The following is a 21,233-nucleotide window of genomic DNA, read 5'->3' on the forward strand; positions in this document are numbered from 1 at the left end:
TCTAGAGAGAGAGAGAGAGAAAAAAGTGCAAATGCATGTCGCGCGCGTTCGCGCTTAAACAAAGGCGAAACCAAACAATTACATCGCCCCGGAGAAAAAAAAGAAACATATATGATAAAAGAAAAGTTATGCTCAGCAGAAAACAAAGTATGCAGCAATACGGGAAAAGTCGCTTGCATTGCCTATGCAACCAAAGGAAAACGGCAGAGTCGGAATTAAATCATTTTTTTTGTCTTTTGCTCTTTTTTTGATAATGTTACATATTTAGATAATAATGCAACACGTTCGGTTTGGTTCGGACTAAGTGGATGCATGTCGATCTTATAGCCCAAACATACGCACACAAACACCACCACAGACGACGACGACGATACCGACTCAACGAAATCGAATGCCCCGCTCTTGTCGTCTCCGTTTCGAATGTAAGTGCGCGCGCGCGCACTGATGTCTTGTGTCTCTTTGTGCAATCGATTGCCATTTCATCCAACCAAGACTACTTGTGGTGTACAATGAAGTCGTTTATTTATTTGACTGCCTGCCGGTTTTTTCATGTATTTCGTATGCACACACACCGATATGAAAAAAGCCCGTTTGCGCATGGAACTCATAATAAATATTTATTTTCAATTTTACTTTTGGCTTTTCCTTCGCGCCGTGCAGCTTGCGCGCGTGGAATGGAATCACATCGTCGTCATCGGTGTGTACAATGTGATCCCATTGTCAGTCTTTCGATCAGTTAATATAAATCGCTTGAGCTCGAATGACGTGTGTGTGTTCACCAGCTGTGCGCACACTCAGTCTTATTTTACTGTAACGTACATTTCCCATACACAATTCTACTGTTTCTTGTTCGAAATATATGGTTTAAGTTTTTTTTTTTGGTTTGAAAAACATTATTAAATCAAAAAACGAAACGAAAAAAACTGGGTAGGCTTATATTCCATTTGCCATTACAGAATTCAGCACACTGTCTAATCGAAAAACAATTCACTCAACAAAACAAACCGTAATTTTGCTTCCGGAAAAACGGTATGGTTTTGTTTCCCGTTGACTTATAATTGCGATAACGGGTGCGCGCGCGTGTGCATACAGTGCTCGCACAATTTTTTGCGCGAACAGAAGAAAAATTGTGTTAGCAAAATCGAAATAAATACTCTCTCGGGTAATCATATGGTTTCTAATTTTTCAAAAGTGCGCGAATTTCTCGGTTTGTAGTTTGGTTTTCGTTGTTTGTTCGGTGTTTTCGGTAAACAAGTGCTCTATCGAATGAAACGCGAAGGTGCATGCAGCTATCGGAAAAGAAAGGAAATAAAATCAGGCATTTTTTTGTTATTGTATAGAAAAGTAAGTTTGCGCGCGCAGGCTAAAACTGTTCCGTTACCTTTCATTGGACAGCCAGCACTTTAAACGAGTGGTTATTTATTTTCTGCTGTGTTCGACTTTTGCCTGATGATAATAAACAACAGCAATTGCAGCAGCAGCAACGCATCGAATTCGAAGTGATCTCCAGCTCTCGGCGGTCGCATTTCGCATCCAAACTGAAGACGAAACTGTAATTGTGTGCACAAGTGATTTTCACCTACGGTGTACTGCATGAAGCGCACGAGAAAGAGCAATAAAATCGAAATTGATTTTTTTTTTGTTCGAACGACAAATTAAAACGGGACACGAAAAAAAAGTTCGGAACATTGAGGAAAAGTGATCCAACAGCTTGCATTTTCGTTCCTTTTGCGCCATCAGCGAACTTTGGGATAAACGAGTACGAAAGACAATAAGTAACTTGTTTTATGAATTAAGAAGAAGTGTGTTCAGTTGATTCAAGCGGCGCTTACGTTTTGAACGAAAGAAATAACATCGATTATATCACGTACCATCGCGGCCACTTTGTGCACACTTCATCAGATCCATTTATTTAGTTGCAAACGATCGCGTGAAGATTAGTGGCTTACGGTTGCCGAATAGAAAAGATAAAGCATCTAAAAGTAAACCGTGTGTGTTTAAGTCAACGAACACTTAATATTTTCAATAATTGTGCAGCCCGCAGCTGATCGCCTTACTGACGTAATCATCTTCGATCGTTGCAAAGTATTGCATCAATTTTTGGTGTTCAAAAGAAACGGAAAACGATTCAAACTCGTAGTGAAAAGAACAATAGTAAAAACCGTATTGAAATCAAACTCCATTGTGCTGTCAATTTGAAAGAAAAATAGTGAAAATGGTAAGAAAAAAGAAAAATGCTCGAAAATTCTAATGATTTCGAAATAAGGCCGATCAAATGAAAAATACGCATAAAATCAAACACAATGTATGTTAATAGGCCTGTCCAAATAAATCAATGCATCATAATCGATTAGCTAATAATCATTCAATATTAGCTAATAAGCGAAGTGTGTCACATAAAACAAAGCCATAGCTCGTAAAAAAAGTGGCCAGAAGAAATATAACAACACACTTTCTCACATAATATCAAATTGAAATTCATATGAGGTGTGCTCAATGATCGAGGAAATGAACGAAAGCGAAAACATTTGTTTTTTCATCATCATCGCCATAGACACAGAGCGAGAGAGAGAAAGAGAGAGAGAGAGAAGACAATTTATTAAATAATCATGAGCGGTGTGTTCAAACAAGGCAGCATAAGTTGTAACACATTCGCATTTGCTGAGTGACCCACAAAAAGTGGCTACCTCTCTGAGGTGCGCTCTTCATTTTTCGTTTTGTTTTTATTCTCTTCCTTCATTTTCGCAACATTAGCATCATGCCAAACGATGCAACTATCTCCGAATTGAAAGGCGAATTGGTGTTATAAACACTACCCGTCGTGGCTGTTACACAATCTTACAATGAGGTGCATCAGGAAAAATGAGACAGACACGAACAGAAAAAATTGATAAACGAAATGAAAACGTCGAATTTCGCGAGACTGAATCGAAACAATGATCCCACAGATAAATTCATTTTTTCAATTATTTTAAATGGCGCCCATTAGTATTTCGTTTTGGCTTTTGTCCAATTGAATCCACATGCACTCAACGAGATGGTTGGCCATTTAAATTCAAGCAAACATGAAACAATCAACACATTCAAAGTGCGCGCTAGAGAAATGTTGCTGAATACACGTGATTTATTTTGGTTGTTCCTTTGCGTGTGCCGAACTGATTGTTTTGTCATTTCAGTTGTTTTTATCGTTACGTATCTTAAGACAAAATCGTGTTTGATTGTTTGCTCTGAATTTCTTGCCTTTTTTCAGTCATTAAAAATATTTGTCACTGCGGCTTTTATCGCACGCGACATGACAAATCGTCATCGAATTCCGATTTCGTAATTGGCTGTCGCCGCCACTGATAACAATCACAACGATGTGAGAGAAAAAAGAGTCGTCATAGCATTGTTTTTTAAATTGCATCGGATTCTGTTGGTTGTATAAAAGAAACAAATGTCGCTATTGCATGACATAATCAATGTCGCAATGCTCACTGATCTATGATAAAAAGTCGAATAAACGACGAAAAAAAAGTTCTCAATCTTTTTGTTTTCAATCCGGTTACAAAATTAAACTGAATAAAACAAACTCACTTTTTCCCTCTCTCTCTCTCTTTCTTCCTCCCTATCTCTTTCGTTCGATCCATAATTGCCACAATTCAAGTTCACGTTGATTGTCGTGTAAATAAAACGGCAACAAAAAACACAGCACAGTGCAGCAGAAGGACAAATACAAAATTCAGATACGGTTCGAAATGTGCCGCGTCGATGATGAGAGTGCGGCATGCAAAATGAACAGTATATAATTTGTTATGCAATTAGTGGGGCTAATGATTGGGTTGTGTCAGATCGAGATGTTTTTGCCGATAGGTTCAAATATTAATTCATGCATTTTTCTTTCTATTTTCCAATGATGCCACCGAAGACGAGACCGCCAGATGTCATCGCACTAAACTCTTCAGAACGAGTATTTCCCGTTTGCCATTTTTTTTCGCTTTGAAATGCACGGCATTCGTACAACGATCAGTCTTTTTTTCTTTCTTTTTTTCGCATAAAATTCATTTCGCTTTGTTGTTTTGTTGCAAATGCAATTTTATCTTGTTACCTTCTTTGGCCGTTTACATAAGTCAATGGCCAAATATTGAATGTAATGATTATAATTGAATTTGCTGCATTGACCCAATCACACAAGCCTGTCTGCTTTGTCTTGTTTGAATTTGTTAGATCGCTTCGAATGTGTTTGGTTTTCGATATTTTCTATTTGCTTTAACTTTCGCCCGTCCGTCCGTCTGTCCGTCCGATCGATGTTTGTCGAACTTTTCATTTCGATAAATGTATAACGAACCGGTTGGTTTTGTTTACGTTTCACGTGAGAGATGTTCAAATAAAATGAATCGATGATATGGCGCTACACAGGCAAAAAGGCGTGCCAACAATATATTTTATCGATCGGAAATGTGCGCCGCACCGTCTGAAAGAATTTCTTTTTCTCACATCAAAAAAAAACCAGATGAATTTATTTCAACACCTCAACGCTGTTGTTGTTATTGAAAGTGTGAAAACTTGTGGTGCAGCGTAAAAATTCAACGATACACAGTTCAAGCGCAGTATCATTTCTTAGTCATCTGTACTGTCATAATAATCAAGTCGGCGGTGGCGGCGTCTCGAGTGCGCTTGGCACTGTGACAAAGGTTATATAAACCGTGTAGAATTGTTTCGTCTTGGTCGAAGGTACTCTTAGTCTTCTGTGTCTTAATTAGCTTGAGTGACAGCACCGCTGTGTTTATCATGCTGTTTTTCAAAAGCTAATCCACTTGACTACAACCAACAGGAACCGATAGATACACTCGAATCACTCGGTGTTCCACTCCATCCACGATGCTTCTTGCGTCTTCAATCATTTGATAAATTACACGAATTACCGTCTTCTCTCACCGAGCCATCCATCAGTGTTTGGCATAATTTTAATACTCTCACCGCCAACAATACAACAGCAACCATTTGTTTTTGACATCAACGAAGATTGAAAGCACAATGAACAATGTTCCAACGGAACATCGTCGCAGTTTATAAATTCGAAATCGTGTTGCTGTTTATTTGTTGGCTTGAACGGTGTCGTACTGGGAATTAGTGCATTTTTAATGGCAATGCACTCTCGAGTGACGATAAAAGCACACTCACTCTAGCTTTGAATGCGGAAATGCAACGCTTCCCTCTAACTCCGTGGTACTTTGCATATGTTCGACCGCGCAAATTGACGAAAATTAATTTCCTCTTTCGCTGAGTCAATCCAAAATGAAAAGCCATTAACTTTCCTACATATCCTACATAACGACTTGTGGCTTCGAATAATGACAACACTGAGAACAACCACAACACTGCTTCATTACGATGCAATGTTGCACCTGTCACCGCTGATCATTTCAAAAATAGAGTGGATCGACTTTTGAAGAATTTCAAGGTGTGATTGCAAAAAATCATTTTTAATTGTGCACCTCGATGACAAAATTACAATTTTTAAATAAGTGTGAATTAGAGTGCAAACACTTGGAATTTCAAAGAATGGCATAGATTAATTTGAATTATTGAGCCACATTTTGATATTTATATTTCAAGTGAGCTAAATTAATACCACTTCAAGTAATAGTTGAAAATTAAATTGCAGCATTTCTTAAATTGAGCTAGACCTAAACGGAATACTTAATTTTCGCTTTTGATAACAAACGATTCGCTGTAATGAGCAATTCATTGAATGAGTTTGATGTTGTCGAAAATGGCACACACACATTCATCTTCTAGTGTGTCTTTTCATGCTATTTGGTCAATAAAGTGATTCGAAGCTTTATTGCCTAGTCATCATCATTCGTAATAAACATTTCAAAATTGTAAAATGGGTGTTTATCCGTCTATGCTGGGCGCGCTTACAAATTATGTTAAGTGCTTTTTATCATCATACAGTCGATTCACGTGAATGCGCGCCGCACTTTTTTTCCGGCTAAATTTTGTTCCTTCATTTAATTACAAACTTATGGAAATGTTCATGGTTTTGTTGGTTCACAAAGACACGCCAATGCGACGTGTTTGTTTATATTTTTCTTGGCCAAAGAAATTAAATACTCAACTTGACCACATGTTTGCATTTCGAATGAAAACCATAAAATAAAAAATAAAAACAGATAAGTACGAGCGCGATTTGTAGTTGTTAAACCACAAAGAGACCACGTCCGGATTAAAAATCTCTCGAATTGATATTGTGGTTGAGTACGACAGTAAAAAAAAATTCACGACGTCGACCACAAGAAAGTGAATAGATTCCTTATTTGATGTGTTGTGCTGATACTCAACTATCATATCGATGAAGTAAACCATCTATCTACAGTAAAATCTCCATAAAAAACATTGTAAATCTAGTTCCGAATCACCGAATGGAATGCAAATGCGCAGAACCGAAAACAGAGTGAAAGAGTGCATATGAAAATAAAGACGAAAAACAAAGCACCACCACAAACGCTTTATTACAAAATCATTTATAAATGCACTTGCCAGTCGTGTTTTCTTCGGCATTTTATGTTCGTTACGTTGCCATTGTCTGCTGCGGCTGCTTGGCGCACACGCCGCACTTATTTAATAATTCGTAACTAAAACCTTTTTTTTCCACCGTCGGTTATTTCATTTGTTCGTTTTCTTTCGTTCGCATTTTTTTTTCTCTTCACAAGTCTTGTCGTATTTGCGTATTATTGTTTTTTCTTCTCTCTCATCTGTATGATTGTTCGTTGACGTGACTTGTCTATCGTGTTTCTACGTCTCTCTCTCTCTCCCTCTTTTTTTCTTGTCGCTCTCCATGCGCAATGTGCTGCCAGATTTCGATGTCGTTTTCTTTCTCTTATTTTGGGCCCATTTTTATCTGTGCATATGCACAACAACTGTAACAATGAATGGTGTTGTTGTTGTTGGGCTTGCAATGCAAGATCTATTTTCGGTGCGACCGAACAATATAACAACATCACATAACAATGCATGCTTACGTGTGTGTAACTTTCAAGACCTTTAACTTGTTGAAATTGTGTCCTTGGCTCAAATTCACTTCAAACCAACTGAATTTGAACAATTTTCTTTACTCGTTTTTTTTTTCGGTTAAAAACTCGGTAAATGAACTCGTTATCGGAATTACGACGTTTCTTCAACAGAAAAAGAAAAATGCGTTTTTTTTCTCCACGAACCAATCCAATGAGGTCACAGAAAAAAATTAACGTAATAGAAAATGTAATCAGTGGAGAAAAAATGCTCTACATAAACACAAATTCACGATCAATTTTACTCATTTTGCTATTGCTTTTGTTTTTTTCGTTTCAGAATTGTTGCTGTCATCGTAACGTCACGCAAAACTGAACGGGAACATCGACGACTAGTACATCATCATTGTTAATTTCTTTCGTCGAGTCGCTGTTTTTTGCTCGAGAATGTATATCAAATTGAATGAAATTTTTTGTTTGAAAGTAACAGTTAATTGGCAATTGAAACTTATAAATTACGACAAAATATTCATTTGGACCCATTTTTGAATTCTCACTACGAAACCGAGACGAAAAAGAATTCAAATTGAAAAACGAAAACGAAATTGAAATCGAAAGTGCACTTAACGTGGCAACTCACATGAAAAAAAAAAAACATAACTCCAAACAGAAACAAAACAAAATACCAGTAAGTGATTGAGAGAAGAAGAAGAAGAAGAAACAATTTACGAAATAAAGACATATAAACTTGTGTGAAACTCAGAGAAAAAACCCGAAAAAAACTCCAAACGAAATGGTACTGAATATACTGATTGCATCAACTGTGATAAAGTCAACGTTTGGCGTCGTTACCACTAGTCTATGGCTGATACCACTTTTATTGGCCGCAATTTCATATTACCGCTATGATCGCGTTGATCCCGAATCACGACCCATCGACCAGAAAATCCTCTACGCAAATTACGATTTTATAATAATTGGTGCGGGAAGTGCCGGTAATGACCACATTTCATTCATACTTTTCGCACTGCTCATTGATAATTTATGATAATTGTTCACTAAATAATTTGAATATTGTTCGTAGGTGCTGTGGTAGCGAATCGACTGAGTGAGATTAAACATTGGCGCATCCTATTGCTTGAAGCCGGTCCAGATGAAAATGAAATTTCTGATGTAAGTAATCTTCAATGGCCATTTCCTCACCATCTTTACTCAATGCTTTCATTGTCCAAACGAATCACTAAAAAAATATTTCTTCCATTCTTTTTCACAAAGGTTCCATCGCTAGCGGCTTATTTGCAATTGAGTAAATTGGATTGGGGTTACAAAACGGAGCCGTCGAATAAATCATGTCTCGGTATGAAGAATAATCGTTGTAATTGGCCGAGAGGAAAAGTATTGGGAGGTTCATCGGTAAGTTTTTATTTTGTTGAAATCATTTTCGAAATTGATGGAAATCCCGAACTACTCAAGCAATATCTTACAAATTTTTATTTCTAAATATCTCTTTTTAGGTCCTAAATTACATGCTGTACGTGCGTGGAAATAAACACGATTACGATTTGTGGGAATCACTTGGCAATCCTGGCTGGGGATGGAAGAATGCCTTGTACTACTTCAAGAAATCGGAAGACAATCGAAATCCATATCTGGCGAGAACACCGAGTCACTCAAAGGGCGGCTATCTCACGGTGCAGGAATCTCCATGGCACACGCCGCTTGTTGCCGCTTTCGTTGAGGCTGGAACCGAATTGGGCTATGAAAATCGTGATATAAACGGTCACAAGCAACAGGGATTCATGATCGCACAAGGAACCATTCGACGCGGAAGTCGATGCTCCACAGCCAAAGCTTTCTTGCGGCCAGTTCGATTGCGAAAAAATTTGCACGTCGCAATGAATGCTCATGTGACACGGCTTGTGATCGATGATATCAAAATGCAAGCGACTGGCGTTGAATTTATTCGCTACGGCAAAAAGTATCGCATTTCGGCACGTCGCGAAGTTATTCTGTCGGCCGGAGCAATCAACAGGTATTTTGAATCAACTTATTTGTATATTTATGCCTATTATTTCATATTATACATTTTTTACAGTCCCCAATTACTTATGCTCTCGGGCATCGGGCCACGCGCTCATTTGGAGAAGTTGGGAATTCCGGTGGTCAAAGATTTGCAAGTCGGTGAAAACTTGCAAGATCACGTCGGAATGGGTGGTTTGACTTTCCTCGTGGATAAACCAATAGCCATCATTCAAGATCGTTTCAATCCGGCCACAACAACCAATCAATATGTATTGAATGAACGAGGGCCAATGACATCACTCGGTAATTAACACATTTCATTTATGCTTTTCGCACTGCTCATCGACAATTTATGATGATTGTTCACGACATAATTTGAATATTGTTCGTAGGTGGTGTTGAGGGATTGGCGTTTGTCACGACAAAACTAGGAAATCATTCAATCGATTGGCCCGATATTCAATTCCACATGGCACCCGCTTCGATCAACTCCGACGCCGGTGCTCGAATTAAAAAAGTACTTGGCATAAAAGAGAGTTTGTATCAATCGGTTTACGCGCCAATCGCCAATAAAGATGCTTGGTCAATTATGCCACTTCTGTTGCGACCTCGATCCCGAGGTTGGGTACGATTGCGTAGCAAAAATCCATTCGACTTTCCACTGATGGACCCGAATTACTTTGGCGATCGTTTCGACATAGATACTCTGGTGGAAGGCGCCAAAATCGCATTGAAAGTGGCCGAAGACACCAAAGTGTTCAAACAATTCGGATCGCGAATCCATCGGATACCATTTCCAAACTGTAAGCAACACGAATTCATGTCAGATGCATACATCGAGTGTCATATTCGAACGATTTCCATGACAATCTATCATCCGGTTAGTACATGCAATACAAAACACATTGTGATTTCGTGTGATATGAAACGAACAACCCAATTATGAACAAATAAATTGCATTTCAGGTTGGCACATGTAAAATGGGGCCTGACAACGATCCAGAGGCGGTTGTCGACCCACGATTGCGAGTCTATGGTATCAAAGGTCTTCGAGTCATAGATGCTAGTATCAGTAAGTATTGGCGTTAATTCAAAATATTTCTTCTCTTTACTAATTTTTCCCGCTTTTTCAGTGCCCACCATTTCGAGTGGTAATACCAATGCTCCCGTAAGTGGCTTAAGGGTTTTATTTGATTTGATTACCCTGTGACTAGTGCTGTTTTTCATTTTTGCTAATCTCGTTTATTTTCTTCTTCTTCTTACTAATTCAGGTCATTATGATCGGCGAGAAAGGAGCCGATCTCATCAAAGAGGATTGGCTTACCACATACACAATTCGAATTATAAAGGAATGAACAAGTGTGACGGACACATCACACAAATGAGATCAGAAACATGAGACCTCCTCAAAAGAAAATGTTGTTCATAAAATATCAGTTAGAATCAATGACAAAAATGCATCAATTTTAAATTATTTTGCATTGTTAGTTAACAAAACGAAATCAAGTTGTGTACATATTTCGATGTAAGTGCCTAGACTGATAATTTACAAATTATGCGTTGAGTTGACTCTTAGTTCCATTGAAATCATTTCAATTCGTGTGACATTTGAATATTGAGATTGGTGCGGAAATTGATAGTTCGATTTGAACAGGGGTAAGTGAGGGTGGCACAACTGTAAACATCACAAATGCAAAATGAAATGCTCAAAAGCGAAGCTAAATGTGCCATAGAAATAGAATTGATCAAATGAATTGATCAAATGTGAAATGTGTTCAAATTTTATCGCGCCAAACGCACGAACTATCAATATTCCAATCAACCCGAAAGCAGTTCACCAGCAAATCATTTGCTTTGCTTTTGTTGTTTAGTCTTTAAATAAGTTAGTTTTCATTACGTAAATATTAGATTTGTTATGGATTAAATAGAGCGAAAAACCACTTTAAACAACCAAATAAATTGATTTTTTTAAGAATTTGAAGAAAATAACGACATTTCATTCATCTTCCATTCAGTCATTCATTGAGTAAAGTTTTGGCTCGAAAATTGGTTTATTATTCAATTTCTTGGTGGAATTTGATAAAGTATTCCGTTTCAAAACGTATTCATTCGACCTAGAAAAACTCCTGAAAGTAGGCAATAAAACCACACGACTCAAAACGGCAATTGTGAATGGTTCAGAAGTCAGTGACGTAAACTCGTCAACCGGACCAAATCAGAAAACTTGAATGCGAGCAATCAAACGAACCAGCAGCTAAAATACAGATAATGCAACAACACATTTTCGGCTTTAAAATTTCTTTTCGAACAGGTTTGTCATCGTTAAGTTAAGAACAAGCTTTTTTCTCGTCTGCAGTTCTGTAATGTGTGCATTCACCGTCGTGAATTGCCATTAAATTCCGGACAACGAATACCGAAATTTATGGTCATGACTTGAGAATTTGCGATTATCCCATACTCAGCCGTAACGAAAGTTGATGCAATGCCAAACTTTCTCTGTGTTCAACTTGAAACTGGTTTTTTCTTCACAAATTCAATGTCATATTAACTCATAAATCGCTCCATTTCCAAAGAGCGTTTGGCGCCAATTCGGATGGGATTGGCATCATCATGCTCATGCTTACGTACACACGTTGCTTACCTGAGAAGCTGTGTGGTTTTGTAAAAACCCCGAGCGCGGTGTCAAAGTGCAAATTCTAAACGGTAAACAAGCTTTCGGTCGAAAGGAGAGAAAGATCTGACATAAAACGAAAAGACGGAATTAAATGGATAAAAATAACATCGAAAATGCGTTGCTATTTGGATGTGGAGAAGATTTTAAGGAAACCACACACAAAACCGATTCTGTCACGGTCAAATTTTGACGCGATGAAAATATTTCATAACAATTTAATGAAAGCGATTTTTTTCCAGAATTTACTGCATGTTTTGCTAGTGGAAAAACTTAACAACCTGGTGGTAAACCGCAAGACATTGCTAATAATAGTTTACCAATTATGTGGTTTGATAGCGTCAAAGAAGAAAAAAAGCGCGCGCTTCTTCAATTGATCCAAATGAAACGCGGCACATTCACCTCTTGATCATAATAAACGGTTTTTACAGAACAAGAATAAAGTGAATTTAGCGCTTATTTATAGCCAGCGAACATTAAAAATAGCAAAGACGTAAGAAACAAAAATGGATGGTAAACCAATATAAAGTAAAATTATTATTGCAGTTTAACCCTTTTTTCCGTCCTATTCTTAGCCTTTAAACGAGTATTTCAAGAGATCTTTTCCACGTAAAATAGTGTTCGTTCTTTAAAAAAAAACGATTGTCTATTTGCTGCAATTTCGTCTTGCCTTTGTGATATCAAGGGGATTGCATCCGCGATAATTCCGGTGCTGATGCATCGTACGACTTCCGATGCATACGACAAAAATGCAATTCAAACAAGCTCCGGAGTCAAATCTTTGGAATGTAATAATTAACTAAGCCACATTTACCGCATGCTTTTAATTGCAGCCGGTAATTTTCCCCACGAACTTTCTCAATTGCAAAGTGGCAAAGTTCACTTGTTAAATTTATGTGCTAGAAAATCATGAAAGCCGACAAAAACGGTCGGTTTATTCAGGCGATCGTTTTTTCCCCTATTTTACCTATAAATAGATACAAATAGGCAATGGGTGTAAATACAAAATGAAATATCATAAATTTTAAACAATAAACAGTACGATAAACTTTTTCTGTTTTTCTCTGTCGCAAGTTGTTTCAAATCCACGACAATTGCGTCACAGATGATCTGATATAGAATAACGAAATGAATGTAAACAATTTTTATGTTAAGGGAATGAACAGCGAGTACCGTAACCGGTTGACAATGTGATGCTCAATTAGAGAGAAAGAGAGAGAGAGAGAGAGGAAAAAAGAACCTTAAACACTTGAGTGTTTCTATGACGTACATGTGTAATTATTAGATGCCTAATAGGCTAGGAAGTAGATATGAGTAGTTTGGAGCGAAAATGTAATACAGAAAAGTTGAGCGGAAAAATACCGATGATGAATGGGCGGAAAAGGGATAGCTATATAGTAAACTGTATAGTAAACTATAGTGAACTATATAGCTATCTCTTTTCATTTGAAATTTTTCCGCGCAACTTTTCTGTATTACATTTTCGCTCCAAACTACTCATACAATAATCGACGTCACCAGCTTTAACACCCATTCAAGTCGTATTAATAGCTATTAATCTATAGACGGACACTTTATTTTTTTGTAAAAAAATATTTTATGAACATTAATTTTCGATGTAATTGCTCATACATATATTGCCGTAAACGTTTCATTTCTGCACTCATTCAACTCACTAGCATTATTTCAATGTCATTGCAAAAGGACCATATTGTTCTGAACAATTTGTACGGAAGCTATTGCGGTTTATATCGATCGAAATCGATCCGACCACGTATCAAAATAAGTTTCAAAACAAAAATAGTATCAAATCAACAACAATTTACAACAGTGCCGTATGAATATTGAAGTAATGAAAGCGAAACGTATTGCCCGTACAAAGCCAATGGTATTGTCCATAAAAAGATCGTGTTGTTGTTGGCTCAACAGCTGTTTGAGTGTCTTTTTCATCGGCGAATTGCACACTTTGTGCCAACGGAGCGAAATTGCATGCCTTTGTTACAGTACTATGTCATTCATTCTCTCGTTGGGTTTTATGAATGGTCTTCATTTCAGATTTATCATGGTCGTGATTAAACATAGAATATTCTCACTTGTTTTTATCGTTGTGTTTACTCATTCGTGGATTTTATTTTACTAGTCAAGCTAAAAAAAAGAACCACACCATAAAAAAGTGTGCGTGTAGAACAAAAGCAGACGATTTACTGGTGAAGTGTCAATTCGCTTGAATTTCCATCGTCTGCATACTAAGAATGGTACATATATATATACCGAATTCGTCTGGATGTGCCATAAAAATGCATCGCGTGGAATTCCCGATGCAAGATTAATCGTTAAAGGTCAAGGCGATTACAAAACTGCTTTAACTGGAAATTCTATCGCGTAGGTATTCCGTTCGGTTGGAGCCTTTACCTTTTACAAGAAATTCTGAACATGGATTCACAGACCACCAATCTAGAATAATTCTTCATGGTGTTTGCACCAGTTCATAAGCAATTGCTGTTGTATGTGATTATTAGCGTTAGCAATTATACGAAAATAGAACATACACCTGAATTGTGCGTCACACAATTGTTGTGTGACATCCACACACAACTGGAAGCCGCTTATTTCTCACAGGCTATTAAGTTGGATGACTTTATCGAATAACAGTGTGGCGCTGAATACATAGTATCAAATTACGCTCCGTTTATTTCATCAGAAGCTAATTCACTTAGTTACCACGAAGGCAGAGGTCACACGTCGAAAGGAGAAAAAAACAACTCCACGAAAAAAATGGAAACCAGATTAATTAAAATTATGCCCACTTTTGGTGAGTGGTCAACCGCGGAATTGATGGGCAAGTGAAAATTAATTCTCCATCGCGTATAATAATTATAATTACGTTCAGCCTCTGTTTTAATTTCAATATTTTCAGTCAATTTATCAAGAAATCAATCAAATTTTGTCTTGAAAAGTGTTTTATGAGAATGAACAACAGAAACAGTTAAACTTTCATTAATCTTATAAAGTTGAATGTGATTAACATTAAAACACAAAAAAAGCTTGAGCGATACGAGTGTATATATTCAATTTTCATCGATGTAATTGCACGTTTTAAGTGTCCTTGTGCCATGAAAATATATACATTGAAGCAAACAACTTACCGGTGCACCGGCTTCTCTTTTTACAAAATCTATTGTAGATACATGCGCAAACACGATTTGATTTAATGATGATCGCGTACACAAAATCACATTTTAAATAATTTACTCGGAACGGAATTACGATGAGCAACAACCGAATTGAACATAAATAAAATACAAATTGCAATTTTCGATGCGGACACTGCGATGTTGATGCTTTAATCGTTGCAGATATTGATCTTACTGTGGACAGAACAACAACAACGTCACCAGCATTGGTGTGTAGTACACACTTCAGTGCATACATGTGTCACGGCTTTTGTCACGTAGGCACCGCGTAGCAGCGTACTACACACATCCAGCTCGTCGCCGTAATACTCAGCATCGAGTCTGCATTAAAGCACTTAATGCTCAACCGATTTTCTATATGCGAAGATCTCAAGATCACGTAGTAATTTTCTCTCGCATTGCTCCAGCTAAAGGAAAAAAGAAAACTCGAAAGAAATTATAATACAAAGGTCAGACATTGGCACGCGAGTCGGATTCGGTGTAATAAAACAAAAATTAATGCATTTAAATGCAAATAAGGCTCAACAACAAAGTGTTTTCATTAATCGCTGCTCTTATCAAATTTTTCCATTTTTAATGAGCTGGCTGTCTTTGCCAAGGGCGCATTTTTGTTGTACAATGGCGAAAAATTGGATCGCATGAATCGATCGATCGCAATGAAATTTGTGCTGCTGTTATTGTTGCCATTTTCGATGATTCTCAATTGGTATAGAAACTAAAAGCGATATCTGGGAGATTTTGCGGTTTTTGGCCTTTGCTACAATAACAACGAAAACAGTGCAGTGAAAAAGGCATATGTCAAGAGAAAATCGGTAGCGTCATGGGAAAAGCAGAAAGGTTTGATGATCGCACACAGGGCCATCGCAACGATCAACACCAAGTAGTCCTATGATCCGCACACATCTCGTACCGTCCATTCTTGTTGTGCTTGTATTTTTTCGCATTTTTTCAGCTTGAATGAATAAATTATCGGCACGGAGTCAGACGAAGCGCTCATCACTCGTTGACGGAAATTCCATACGAACAATAAATTTTGATATGTTTTCAAAATGCCGGCACATTTTACTTGCACAATTCTATCCCATTTAATGAGACGTCTGGCTTTAATCTTAATCAATAATTCGCAACGTTCACGGAAGCGCTCACCAACCAACAGATTTGCGAGAAATACGTGCAACGATTTATACGAAAAAAAATTAAGATTTAAAGGACGATTTTACACTGTGGCAAGCATTCCACACATCAATAATGAATTGGCTGTACTCATAAAAATTCTTTTTTACTCTTTCGTTTAAGTATTCTTTGGACCGTTTTTTTCATCTAAATATGCTCACCCATCGAATGAATGAATCGATGTTTTGTCTGTTGTTTTTCTTTCAGCCACTCCATCGTTACAAGCGCATAAGTACTTGTCGTGAGTCCGGCGCATTGTATTGAGAATAAAAAAAGCCAATCAATAAAGAAAACATTGCGAAAAAACACCTTTTTTGGAAATATTTCATGATTTTGTACAGTTTCCCCATGTAAATCGCTCACAGGCCTGTGTGTTGATACATTTTGAATTTATGTGCGCTTTTTTCTTCCGAAAATCATTTTATCCTTGTGGAAATATGTAAACAATCAGAAATAAATCAAATGAAACGTAAATTTTCTTTTTACTTTTGAATTTAATAATTAAAATCGAATTTTATTGCGGGCGTGTCTTGTTTTAAGTTGTATCGTTTTGTTGCTTCGAAAATGTAGTCCTTGATCATTTGCCGACGACATGTGCGAGCCAGCACGCCAACTCGTTATTATGAGTTAATCTTTTGAAAGAGACGTTAATATCATACTTTTCGACGGGATCTGTCCCTCTGTCTTCGACGAGTTTATCAACGACAATAGCTTCAGACATCAGTACAACCGGATCTTTTATTAATCATAATTGTCTCGCATAACTTTCGTCGGAATCATCACGTAGTTAATTTTGATCATATGTGTCAGAAATATTCAAAATATGTTATAAATTCTTTTATTTCAAGTCTTCTTTTTCACAAAATTAAATTGTTCTAGAAGCATTTTGCTAAAATTAGGTTGTTGCAGTTCAAAATTTCGATAAAATTCCCAAAAAAAGGTTTAATAAAAAATTACTGCTTGAAAGAGGTTTAAAGTGAATCACCGGCATTTTCAGTTCAAATCAAGCGTTCGCATAAAATGAGATTTGAATCATGACGAAACGTGTAATATGTAAATCAAGTTTGATGATCAAAGTGTCGTTGTCATCGATTTGAATCATAAAACCGGTGAATATAAACCGTTTGAATCTGTTGCATAGAGAAATACCAGTCGTTTTGCCCATGACCAAAATTCTCATCTGGAGAAATTATAATTTCAAATTTTTTGCCGAACAAAAAAAGCGAATCAATCAGTGTATTCGAATATTTACGAAATGATAGATAAAAGTTAAAACTTTTGGATCGACGAAAGAAACCAGTCCTAAGGAAAACCTATCATCGAAAAGAATGAGAATTTAAAAAAGTGAGTCGCAAAACAATGCTAACATATGTTTCAAGTTTCCTAACAAATGACAAAACCTCTGACGTTCGTCATTTTTAGTTCATAAAAAACAAACACAAAACAACTTGATGATACTAATCTATAAATCAATTTCAAAGATCGCCGCGCGTGCAAATGGAATCTGCGCATTACGGCGAACCCGTACGTTTTGTGAATATAAAAAAAGCGAGCTGTGATACTGTAAATATGACAATTTTAAGTGAAAAACTCATAAAAATGGCAATTGTCGCCTGATGTGCCAAGCACATAAACACTATAAATCGGTTTAAATTTATATGTGGTTCGGCTACTTGTACAGCGATTCACGTTTTATCTTTGCAGTCTCTTGAATATTCATTGGTTTTTGGTTTTGGGATTTTTTCGCCGAAAAACGAAAACAATTTATTTATCTATGTTGTTTATAGATATTGTTGTCGTCAGTGGAAAGAAGGTTTTTTTTCTCATTGGTTTTGCTCAAGCATTTGCATATGGTTAGATGCGTGCCAATGCTGCGACGACACAGGTTAATGCGCGCATCGCAGGAACGATTGCTGGAAACCATATGGAAATGGATTAAAGTATACAAACACAAACGAACCCAAACACAAACACGCTCACGTGTCCATACGAATGAATGCGAAAAACGTCAACCGCTGGTGGTTGTAGTCCGATATTATAGTATACATAGGTACTTGATGTTTTATCATTTCTGGGGGGGAAACGCAACGAGTTAATCAAGGTAGGCTCACGTACAAACCATGCGATAGCCAAAGGTGAAACCGTTTTTTTTGGTTGTAGTGGTAGTTGTTGGATCCGTAGAACTCTTTGTTACATATTTAAGAACAGTAGAATAATCGCAGCGAGAGCTCATTTCGTGCGATAAAGTTGATCAGGCACGATCTCGCCGAACGCGATTTAAAATAAATATAAATGTGTTTTCGTGCAGTGAAAAAGAGTGTGAATAAAATCAATTGAACAGGATATGGTCATTGAGTTTTCACGAAATAAAATTCCATTTTATTAGCGAAAAAAACCACTGAGAGGCATAAGCGACAGTGAAATTTTTAGTTATTTCTATAATTATAATAAGGAAAAGAAAAATTTCAAGTGTCACACAATGAAAATTGTTCAAGCGTTTTTTTTGGTGTTGCTGATGTGTTGTGGGTTCCGTTTGTCTCAAGGTCAATTATTGTCGTCGTTGATGGATTTTCTGTATCGTGGCCAGCGAAATGCAGCAATTGAAGATCTGGATGAGACTAAGGACGGCACAAGAGCCACTTTTGACTTTATCGTGGTTGGAGGTGGGTCAGCCGGATGTGCAATTGCCGGCCGACTTTCAGAGAATCCAAACTGGAAAGTCTTGTTACTGGAAGCTGGCGGTCAAGAGAGTCTATTGATGGACATTCCGCTTTTAGTGAATTTTTTACAATTGAATAACCAAGTGAATTGGGGCTATAAGACACAGAGCAGCAATTCATCGTGTTTAGCAATGAAAAATAATCGTTGCCATTGGCCAAGAGGCCGTGTTATGGGTGGATCCTCAGTCTTGAATTACATGATTTACACCAGAGGAAATCGTCGCGACTATGATAACTGGGCTGCCATGGGAAATACCGGATGGAGTTATAACGAAGTGCTGCCATATTTTATGAAATTGGAAAAGAATGTCGTGAAAACTAGTGCATCTTATATACGTGGCAAAAGCGGACCAATTACAGTGTCTGAAGTGCCGTGGAAATCCAAATCGGCCAAACATTTTGTGACGGCTGCCAAAGAACTCGGCATACCGTATGTGGATTACAATGGACCATCACAAGTCGGTGTGGCATATTTACAAACATCAACCAAAAATGGTGTACGTGTCAGTTCAAATGTTGGCTATTTGTATCCGAATAAAAATCGCAAAAATCTGTTTATCCGAAAAATGAGCCAAGTCACGCGAATTTTGATCGATCCAAGCACAAAAGCTGCGTACGGTGTGGAATATAGCAAAAATGGAATAAGACGTGAAGTGTACGCGAGTAAGGAAGTGATATTGAGTGCAGGTGCTATCAACAGGTATTAAATAATGATTTTTCGAATCAATAGACCATTTTTCAAATTATATACTGATCGTATGGATTCAAACAATATCAATATTTTTCGTTTTATTTCTTCTTCAGTCCACAATTGCTAATGCTCTCGGGTGTAGGTCCATCGCAACATTTGCAACGCATGAATATTGCACCGTTAGTCGATTTGCCTGTCGGTGAAAATCTAATGGATCACACGGCTGCGGGTGCGTTGACGGTAAGAGTGAATGTGAGCACCCTTGGACCGAATGTGTTGGGTGTTCAAGACTTTGTCGATTTCCAAAACGGCAAAGGTAAACTAACGTCAACTGGTGGCTGTGAATCCCTAGTGTTCTTAGACTTAGAAAATCAACGCGATTTAGACGCTTGGCCGGACATGGAACTATTACAAATCGGCGGCTCGATTTATTCGTTCGACGTGCTTCGCGACAACTTTAATTTCCGTGACGAGCTGATCAATCAAATGTTTGGCAAACTAATTGCGCGTCAGGCGAACGCTTTTATGGTATTCCCAATGGTTTTGAGACCTAAGAGTCGCGGAAAAATTTTGCTGAAAAATAACAATCCATTCGCTTATCCACGAATCTACGCCAATTATTTCACTGATCCAGAAGGCTATGATATACGTGTCTCAGTAAATGGCATTAAAAAACTAATTGAAATGCTTCAAACGCCATCGATGCAAGCGATAAATGCGCGTTTACATAAGGCACCAGTGCCAGCTTGTGAACATCTTGGCTTTGGCACCGACGAATATTGGGCATGTTACACGCGACATTTCACATTTACCATTTATCATTATTCGGGCACATGCAAAATGGGACCGTCCAACGATCCAACGGCTGTTGTTGATCCACGCTTGCGAGTGTATGGAGTCAGCAATTTGAGAGTCGTGGACGCAAGTATTAGTGAGTATTTCAATGTTCTTCCATATGGATTTTTAGCCGGTTTATTTTTGCGTTCTTTTTTGGCTTGCTTCAATTTTTTTCCCCATATTTCCGGTTTTTCTTGATGTTTTAATTGATTTTTCGGCCAATTCATCTTTTTTTTTCAGTGCCAGCGATCGTCGCTGGGCATCCAAATGCTCCTGTCTATATGATTGCGGAGAAAGCAGCCGATATGATAAAAGAGGACTGGAATAACTATGTGTGAACATAGAACAATGTTTAACATCTAAGTCTATGCTATAAGAATTGAGCGAACGGTAAGCGAGTCATACTCGTCAAGATTCACATAGCGATTTAAGTCAAGCCAAACATTGTTTTCCTAGTTGAACTGTTCGTATTAAGATACAAATGCATTTAAATGGTCTCGTGAATAACGCACGGTATTTCTTTTATCTAGAAATGAATAACAATGGTAGTCGTAAAATTTCCTTCATACTACGGTAGTGTGAGCAAAGCAAAGATTTTAAATTATTTGAAATATGCATAACGCTTAGGCAGTAATTGGTGCCGTTTCTGATTCTAGCACAATCAGGACATAGAATGCATAAAGGAGATTTAGTCACTCTCCATCTTAGGTAGTATTCAAAATGTTATTTCAATTGTAATGATCTACTATTGGGATAAGTGAATTTAGAAAAAGACTTGGTTTTTTGAGTATTAAAACCAAAAAAACGCAATAAAACAATTAAATGAGTAATTATGAACATTTTTAATCATGTTTTTAAATGGGATTTCTTGCTTTTTGATTCATTAGATCAGGTTTGTTCTGCTGAACAGGAATCATATTGCCACGACCA

At 37.4% G+C, this 21,233-nt stretch overlaps 3 protein-coding genes across 7 annotated transcripts in view; 2 read left to right on the forward strand and 1 right to left on the reverse strand.

Moving 5' to 3' along the window:
• Positions 1-21,233, reverse strand: part of LOC129576183 (flotillin-2) — a 118,489-nt gene that overhangs the window by 84,480 nt on the left and 12,776 nt on the right. The gene's annotated exons all lie outside the window — the stretch shown is intronic.
• Positions 735-11,000, forward strand: LOC129576153 (glucose dehydrogenase [FAD, quinone]). Its single transcript, XM_055460788.1, has 10 exons — positions 735-2,218; positions 7,336-7,990; positions 8,080-8,168; positions 8,271-8,408; positions 8,510-9,027; positions 9,091-9,320; positions 9,410-9,897; positions 9,984-10,089; positions 10,151-10,185; positions 10,289-11,000. The coding sequence occupies exons 2-10, from the start codon at positions 7,789-7,791 to the stop codon at positions 10,370-10,372; spliced, it is 1,890 nt and encodes a 629-aa protein (XP_055316763.1). The 5' UTR covers positions 735-2,218; positions 7,336-7,788; the 3' UTR covers positions 10,373-11,000.
• On the forward strand, positions 18,277-21,144 carry LOC129576161 (glucose dehydrogenase [FAD, quinone]). Its single transcript, XM_055460816.1, has 3 exons — positions 18,277-19,475; positions 19,580-20,397; positions 20,544-21,144. Exons 1-3 carry the CDS (start codon positions 18,535-18,537, stop codon positions 20,639-20,641), a joined length of 1,857 nt encoding a protein of 618 aa, XP_055316791.1. The 5' UTR covers positions 18,277-18,534; the 3' UTR covers positions 20,642-21,144.

The sequence above is a fragment of the Sitodiplosis mosellana genome, unplaced genomic scaffold (genome assembly GCF_009176505.1).
Source record: "Sitodiplosis mosellana isolate CC-2019 unplaced genomic scaffold, AAFC_SMos_1.0 Smas_scaffold_1, whole genome shotgun sequence".
NCBI lineage: Eukaryota > Metazoa > Arthropoda > Insecta > Diptera > Cecidomyiidae > Sitodiplosis > Sitodiplosis mosellana.

Coding starts and splice junctions, on each gene's coding strand:
- LOC129576153 (XM_055460788.1), top strand. CDS start 7,789: ATGGTACTGAATATACTGATTGCATCAACTGTGATAAAGTCAACGTTT. Junction 9,898..9,983: donor CCATGACAATCTATCATCCG/GTTAGTACATGC, acceptor ATTGCATTTCAG/GTTGGCACATGTAAAATGGG. Junction 10,090..10,150: donor AGTCATAGATGCTAGTATCA/GTAAGTATTGGC, acceptor CCGCTTTTTCAG/TGCCCACCATTTCGAGTGGT.
- LOC129576161 (XM_055460816.1), top strand. CDS start 18,535: ATGAAAATTGTTCAAGCGTTTTTTTTGGTGTTGCTGATGTGTTGTGGG. Junction 19,476..19,579: donor AGTGCAGGTGCTATCAACAG/GTATTAAATAAT, acceptor TTTCTTCTTCAG/TCCACAATTGCTAATGCTCT. Junction 20,398..20,543: donor AGTCGTGGACGCAAGTATTA/GTGAGTATTTCA, acceptor TTTTTTTTTCAG/TGCCAGCGATCGTCGCTGGG.